This window comes from Cyprinodon variegatus, unplaced genomic scaffold (assembly GCF_000732505.1).
Source record: "Cyprinodon variegatus isolate N-32 unplaced genomic scaffold, C_variegatus-1.0 Scaffold12, whole genome shotgun sequence".
Lineage (NCBI taxonomy): Eukaryota > Metazoa > Chordata > Actinopteri > Cyprinodontiformes > Cyprinodontidae > Cyprinodon > Cyprinodon variegatus.
In genome coordinates, this window is record NW_015150465.1 from 522179 (window position 1) to 530123 (window position 7945).

Consider the following 7945-nt stretch of genomic DNA (forward strand, 5'->3'; position numbering starts at 1 on the left):
ATTACAAGCATGCTTAGTGTGAGGGATTGCTGAAGAGTCAATGAGTCGATGTAAAGTGCCTTGAGCTGACGTGTTGTAAATTGGAGCTATAGAAATAAACTGAATTTATTAATTTTGAAAATACAACCGGAGGGTGTTGGTAGTGTGTCTATTTCCAACATGTTGTTGTAAGAACAGTCTTAGTCTGTGATAAGAGCTCAGTGTGCTCTGTGTCAAGAGAGAATGGAAAGTTTCTGTAGGTTTATAACAAGAAAAGTGAGTAAGAAGCTGTCATAATGAGATCCTGTTTTCAACAGAGACCATGACCAGAGAATGTCCCATATTTTTTCTTTGAAAGAGGACAGACTGGAGGAATAAATAGACCGAAGTTTAACACAAACACTTCTACCTCTATGTTTTCTTTTGTCTCACCCCTACTGCACAGGTAAGGGAGTTAAAACCGGAAGGAGGACTACTTTCGGCCCTCCGCTTTGCTTCCCTACCACGGTCAGGTGGCAACTACAGGAGAGGTTAACAGTGTGAGCTGGATGGAATTAGTAGGACTGTTCTATAACTGCTCTTGGTTATTTTTTGTAACAACAAATGTTTTCTAGTAAAAAAAAATTCACTTTTCCTTTAAATGAAGCCATATTTGCAGGTAAGGTGTGGTTTTAGCATTAGAAGTTAGTATATAGACCAGACCTCCTAATGCCCAAAAGCTAAAACTGCTGTTTGATTCTAGATGAGTTAAAAAAAAAACAAAAACAAGAATGATTAGGTAAATCGGCTGTTAGTCCAAACATAACATAAGCATAATATAACAAAGCTCCAATGTTTCCCACAGTTGCAGGTTTCCCAGAAAGCAATATTGTACCAGAAAACATTGAAAGACATTCTACCAAAAAACACAAACTCTTGTGCTAAATGTTTGTTTTTTCTGCATAAACAGTGAATTTGTATGCATTAGATCATCCCTGTGCAACTCTTCATCCTAGTATTAGTTTGGTTTAAGTTATATCAATCTTCAGCGCTCCCTCCCTTTAATGCTCCCTGCATGCTGCTGCTCTCAAAAACTCACCTATGTAACTTGAGAGGGTCACATTCAATAAATGAGACATTTGTCCCAAAGGCAATCTGAGCTTACCTTAAACACTACAGCTAACTATTACCCCTTTTACACTTCCCGAAAAAAAACAGTTTAAACCCAGGAACAATGGTGGCATTTATAACAGCTCACTGACGCGTGTCTACCCAGGTCAAATGACTCTGCAAGTGACCCGTGTTAAAATTGCCTCGGCTCTGATCTGCATGCTGTGGATACATCAGAACCGCTAAATTACGTGACACCATTGAACACAATGCACTAACATCAACATACCACACCAGTCGCTTCTGATCTGACAAGCAGAAACAACTCTGTTTACATTGGATGAACATGGAGCAGCTCTGGAGAGAGGGATTCAGAGAGATAATAGAGAGAAACTATAAAGCACACTGACTACGCCCTGGCTTCCTGATATGTTGCCCTCCATTGTTTACTTCCCTGATATTTGTCGCACTGATGACATCATCAATGTCAACCCAGCGCGATGGCGTCACCAGAGATGCAGCTGCCAGTGAGGGGGTTAGACCCAGCTCTTTTAGCCAATGGGAATGGAGCCAAATGCTGATTGTTAGCCAGTCGACCCGTGTTTGAAAAACGCGCTTTAATGCAGTATTTTCAGTGGGAAAAATGATGAAGTTGTCGTTAGCTGATCAAGCAGATCTGACCTTCACCTACCTGACCAGACATCTTTGGTCAGACATATACTAGTCCAAAGTGGTCTGCAATGGGATTCCAAAATGCTAACATCTCTCTTTTTCCAGCATCCACTCAGCATGAGCTGACCGATTCAGTTTCTTTGGATCCTTGAAAGGAAACCATTTCAGCATAGCGTCCCATTCTGCTGAAAAAGTCCATCGATCAGCCTGAATGAAAAAGTGGGATGTAATTTTTGTTTTACCTGTTGCCCTGGAATGGATCCTCATACATAAATTCATCTACTGTGCATTCCTCTTTAAATTTGATAATGTATGTAGTTTTAGTTCAGGCTAAAATAATCTTGTTCAGTATTAGAAATTATTTTAAGTTCTTGTGTTTTAACCACATTTTAATGACTTTCTTGCCAATGTGGATGTAGCCGTAATATACAAATTAAGTGAAGGAGTCATTTACTCACTGTGTAAAAACCCTTAAGCCCAGAGGGCCTTAGGAGCATATTCCGCATTAAATGACATATCTGGATTAAAGTAAGTTCAGCTCCCAAACTATAATTGGAAATACAATTGTTTGTATTTGTGTGACAGAAAGGCATTGGGGAATATTTTTCAGGTGGAAATACTATTTTAAATGTCACCATGTCTGATTTATAGGTGATTAAAAAAGAAAAACTTTAAAATATTTAGCCTCACCTAATTTTTTTCTGAAATAAACACTGCAAAACACCATGAAAGCCCATTTGAAACTCTAGATNTTAATGCAGTATTTTCAGTGGGAAAAATGATGAAGTTGTCGTTAGCTGATCAAGCAGATCTGACCTTCACCTACCTGACCAGACATCTTTGGTCAGACATATACTAGTCCAAAGTGGTCTGCAATGGGATTCCAAAATGCTAACATCTCTCTTTTTCCAGCATCCACTCAGCATGAGCTGACCGATTCAGTTTCTTTGGATCCTTGAAAGGAAACCATTTCAGCATAGCGTCCCATTCTGCTGAAAAAGTCCATCGATCAGCCTGAATGAAAAAGTGGGATGTAATTTTTGTTTTACCTGTTGCCCTGGAATGGATCCTCATACATAAATTCATCTACTGTGCATTCCTCTTTAAATTTGATAATGTATGTAGTTTTAGTTCAGGCTAAAATAATCTTGTTCAGTATTAGAAATTATTTTAAGTTCTTGTGTTTTAACCACATTTTAATGACTTTCTTGCCAATGTGGATGTAGCCGTAATATACAAATTAAGTGAAGGAGTCATTTACTCACTGTGTAAAAACCCTTAAGCCCAGAGGGCCTTAGGAGCATATTCCGCATTAAATGACATATCTGGATTAAAGTAAGTTCAGCTCCCAAACTATAATTGGAAATACAATTGTTTGTATTTGTGTGACAGAAAGGCATTGGGGAATATTTTTCAGGTGGAAATACTATTTTAAATGTCACCATGTCTGATTTATAGGTGATTAAAAAAGAAAAACTTTAAAATATTTAGCCTCACCTAATTTTTTTCTGAAATAAACACTGCAAAACACCATGAAAGCCCATTTGAAACTCTAGATAAACCCTCAGACTTTATAGAGCCACATCTTGACTTTAACTCAAGCAAATTTGGACTGAATAAGTTGAAGCATATTCCACAAAGCTTTTAGTGTGCAGTGTGCCAGATGGAAATGGGATTTTAGCAGTGGTGGCAAAACTGGCCAAATTATGCCAAATGCATTTTCCCACTCATAAAAGGTAATCTGTTCTAATTTCCATTATTGGAGACCTTCAGCATAAGGCAAAGCCTTTGCTCCTAAGATTTAGCCGTTGTTTCAATTGATGTTTACCAATAATATCTCCAAACTGAATAGAAATTAAGAATAACAGAGCAAGCTAATGTAAATCATGTCGGTTACATCACCTTAAATGGTCTCACAATGACCTCCAACCCCTCCTTGGAAAGGTCTGAGCCTCTAGTTTCCAATGATGGCGGCCATTAGGGGGCGGGGCTAAAAATGAATACCTGGTGTTGCATTACTCCTGCAGTCAAACATTTCAGATCTCCTTTTATTTATGTACACAGCTATAAAACGAAAAGGTTTTGTGAAAAAATTATATTGAAACACGTTTTTAGAAATTTTAAGAGCAACATTTTAAAGGGATGTGGTTGAAACACCATGTGACTGGATCAACATGAGCAAGTGCCAGATGGGTCCAGTATTGGGTGCGGCGGGCTCAAGGGGTTAACCTCTGTTACAGATAGAACACCTACGCACCAACAGACAAACACATATTGTAAAAAAGCTAAAGTTACTACTTATTACTGCAGTACTTGAATGCACCACATCCTGTGACTCCAGAATGTTTCATAATCTGACCCAGAGAAGCGGTTTCAGCAGTTTCTATGTGTTTCGATGAAAGTGAATGAATGAATTACAATGCAAGGGCCTCAGTAAGACTGTAAAACAATGATGTGTATATGGGGGGGGGGTAGCTGTCGGCACAACCCAGAGGCATCCTTAGTTGAACAGAAAACAAAGGAAAAGAGGGTATGTCCATTCCGGTGGGACAGACACACACTGAGGCAAAGTGCAGAACAAGCAGCGGGATCTGCAACAGGTGGGTGGGGGGTGGGGGGCAGCTTGAAGAGACACGTTCCTGTTTTTTTCACATCAGTCTTGTGTTTCCTGTCTGTCTAATCGGTCTGTATAGAAGCTTTTCCACAAATAAAGCAGATCAGTAAGAACATCATATTCCCTCTTTGCTTCAGGCAGAAGCAGCCTGGCTCCCACACAGCAATTGCTGCAGATCATCTTTGACCTTAGCACATAAAAAATTTACCAATATGAGCATTAAACTGGAAAAAGAATGAAAAGATCAGCAAGAAGCATGATTAGCTTACTGTGTCGTAAGCTTACCTTCTGTTAGGCCCATGTGGATGCTCCAGTAGTTCTGCAGACATTGCAGCTCCTTCTTCATCCCCCTCTTGCAGCGACAGTCGTACAGAGGAGAGTCCTGCAGCACCTCCAGTGCCCTCTGGCACTCTTTGGAGGCCAGCATGGTGCTGCGCTCTTTGTCCCCGCCGGACAGACACTGGCGCATGATCCGGTAGCGCGAGCTACATTGACTGTTCTGGTTGCACAGCTCGGAGGCTCGGACGCAGTCCAGAGGTTCCCTCCAGTTGGGGGATCCCAGCTCTGATTCACACATGCACACATCTGGAAGCCAAATGGGAGAGCAGAGTCAGGGCTGTGTAACCCAACAGACTGGGTGTCAAAGTTTAAGGATCATTTACCCTACATCAACTTTTTTATTGTGATAGTTAATTATGTTGAACACTTCAAAGAAGGAGACAGGTCGCCAGCGGAGGATCTAGGATCCTAGGAGATCAGGGGCTTAGCCCCAAGGGTGAAGATGAGAGAGTAGACTTTCTTCTAAATTCCGTTCTAATGTAAAATATAAAGAAATTTCTACTTTACTACATGCACACACATAACAATTCCCCCTCCATTACATGGGAAGAAATGAATTCACCTGCAAGTCTTTAACTGTGTTTATTCCTCTCTTCATCAACAGCAAACTCTGTGGATTTGGTCAAATTTTATCATTATTTGCCAAAGTTATCAGAGGGAAATCATATATTTTAGCCGCCTGATAGAATCCGTTTCCCCATAACATGGGGAAAAAATAAACAAATCCAGTGAAACTGTCATTATTTTTCATATATTATGTTTAAAACATTTATTATTTTAAATTTTTAAATCCAAAATAGTTGTTGGATTATCTTTATTTAATGTATTTTAATTCTTAATTCCAAATGTCTGCAATAGCATTGCTCCAGACATTTGGAATTAANAACCTTAAAGTAATCAAAAAGTTATCAAAAGTAATTAGTAACATTACTTTTTAAAAGTAATCGAAAAGGTTACACTACAATTACATTTTAAACAAGGTAACTTGTAACTGTAACGGATTACATTTTTAAAGTAACTTACCCAACACTGGTGCTGTTGCATTACTCCTGCAGTCAGACATTTCAGTTGGAATTTTAAATCTCATTTTATTTATTTACACAGCTATAAAACCAAAAGTATTTGTGAAAAAATTATTTTGAAACATGTTTTTAGAAATTATAACAGCAACATTTTAAAGGCATGTGGATGAAACAAGTCCGTGTATGATTCATTCTGTGCTTTTTACGTTTTAAAACAAAAACAAAATAACAAAAAAAGCATGTGGTTTTTTGTTTTTCCGTTTTTAAAACGAAAGTAAAAAACCGGCATTTGCAAAAATGAAAAAAGGGTACATTTTGGTTTTTTTTTAAATGCAATGGTTAAACCAAAGACAAACTTTTTATTTTTTCTGTTTTGTTTTTAATTCAACGGACCTTATTGCAGAACCGGAAATGAAGACCTGAACTCCCAACACATAACTTTATTGGTTACCAGTAGGTGGCGGTAATGTACGCCTTCAATTTCTTGCCAACCACCATTACAATACACAAGTAGAAGAACTTTTTCAGTTAGCACTACCAAAATGGAAACGAGTAATGTGGAGCTCCATAGCGGCTCAAAGCATCACTGATTTCAGAGTGTGTTTTTCCTCTCTAAAAAGTTCGATAATCAATGCAGAAAACGGTTCAAGTGCAGCCATCGCCTTTTGTTTTGATGCCGTCTTCATCCACTGTAAATGATTTTTCTTTGCCGACTTGCTTCATTTCCAGTACCGCTACATATTAAAACACAACCGTATTTCTTTTCACTTAGATGGCAAAACAAAACTCAAACACTGTTGATTTTCTATTAATTCGATTTTTCATTTTTTCGATTTAGGTTTTAAAAAACGGAAAAACAGAAAAACCACTTGTTTTGTTTTTTCGTTTTTGTTTTGAAACGAAAAAAACCAAAGAACGAACAATACACAGATTGAAACACCATGTGACTGTGTTTTGGACATTTTCATAACTAGATCAACATGAGCAAGTGCCAGATGGGTCCAGTATTGGGCGAGGCGGGCTCAAGGGGTTAACCTCAGTGACAGATAGAACACCTACGCACCAAAAGACAAACACATATTGTAAAAAAGCTAAAGTTACTACGTATTACTGCAGTACTTGAATGCACCACATGCTGTGACTCCAGAATGTTTCATAATCTGACCCAGAGAAGCGGTTTCAGCAGTTTCTATGTGTTTCGATGAAAGTGAATGAATGAATTACAATGCAAGGGCCTCAGTAAGACTGTAAAACAATGATGTGTATATGGGGGGGGGGTAGCTGTCGGCACAACCCAGAGGCATCCTTAGTTGAACAGAAAACAAAGGAAAAGAGGGTATGTCCATTCCGGTGGGACAGACACACACTGAGGCAAAGTGCAGAACAAGCAGCGGGATCTGCAACAGGTGGGTGGGGGGTGGGGGGCAGCTTGAAGAGACACGTTCCTGTTTTTTTCACATCAGTCTTGTGTTTCCTGTCTGTCTAATCGGTCTGTATAGAAGCTTTTCCACAAATAAAGCAGATCAGTAAGAACATCATATTCCCTCTTTGCTTCAGGCAGAAGCAGCCTGGCTCCCACACAGCAATTGCTGCAGATCATCTTTGACCTTAGCACATAAAAAATTTACCAATATGAGCATTAAACTGGAAAAAGAATGAAAAGATCAGCAAGAAGCATGATTAGCTTACTGTGTCGTAAGCTTACCTTCTGTTAGGCCCATGTGGATGCTCCAGTAGTTCTGCAGACATTGCAGCTCCTTCTTCATCCCCCTCTTGCAGCGACAGTCGTACAGAGGAGAGTCCTGCAGCACCTCCAGTGCCCTCTGGCACTCTTTGGAGGCCAGCATGGTGCTGCGCTCTTTGTCCCCGCCGGACAGACACTGGCGCATGATCCGGTAGCGCGAGCTACATTGACTGTTCTGGTTGCACAGCTCGGAGGCTCGGACGCAGTCCAGAGGTTCCCTCCAGTTGGGGGATCCCAGCTCTGATTCACACATGCACACATCTGGAAGCCAAATGGGAGAGCAGAGTCAGGGCTGTGTAACCCAACAGACTGGGTGTCAAAGTTTAAGGATCATTTACCCTACATCAACTTTTTTATTGTGATAGTTAATTATGTTGAACACTTCAAAGAAGGAGACAGGTCGCTTCTTTTGCTGCCATAATGCAGAAGCTGCACCTGTCTGAGTGAGCTCAGTGAATAGGTCAAGCTCTTATATAGCACTCGATC

At 39.8% G+C, this 7945-nt stretch overlaps 2 protein-coding genes across 2 annotated transcripts in view; both read right to left on the reverse strand.

Annotated features, from left to right (window-relative positions):
- LOC107088888 (GDNF family receptor alpha-2-like) overlaps positions 1-4945 on the reverse strand; it is an 85449-nt gene extending 80504 nt beyond the window's left edge. Inside the window, exon 1 of the mRNA XM_015381352.1 lies at positions 4640-4945. Coding sequence (XP_015236838.1) covers positions 4640-4931 — 292 coding nt within the window. The 5' untranslated portion in view covers positions 4932-4945. The remainder of the gene's footprint in view (positions 1-4639) is intronic.
- Positions 4946-7354: 2409 nt separating this feature from the next.
- LOC107088893 (GDNF family receptor alpha-2-like) overlaps positions 7355-7945 on the reverse strand; it is a 20273-nt gene continuing 19682 nt past the window's right edge. Inside the window, exons 2-3 of the mRNA XM_015381365.1 lie at positions 7421-7720; positions 7355-7359 (exon numbers count right to left, since the gene is read on the reverse strand). Coding sequence (XP_015236851.1) covers positions 7355-7359; positions 7421-7720 — 305 coding nt within the window. The remainder of the gene's footprint in view (positions 7360-7420; positions 7721-7945) is intronic.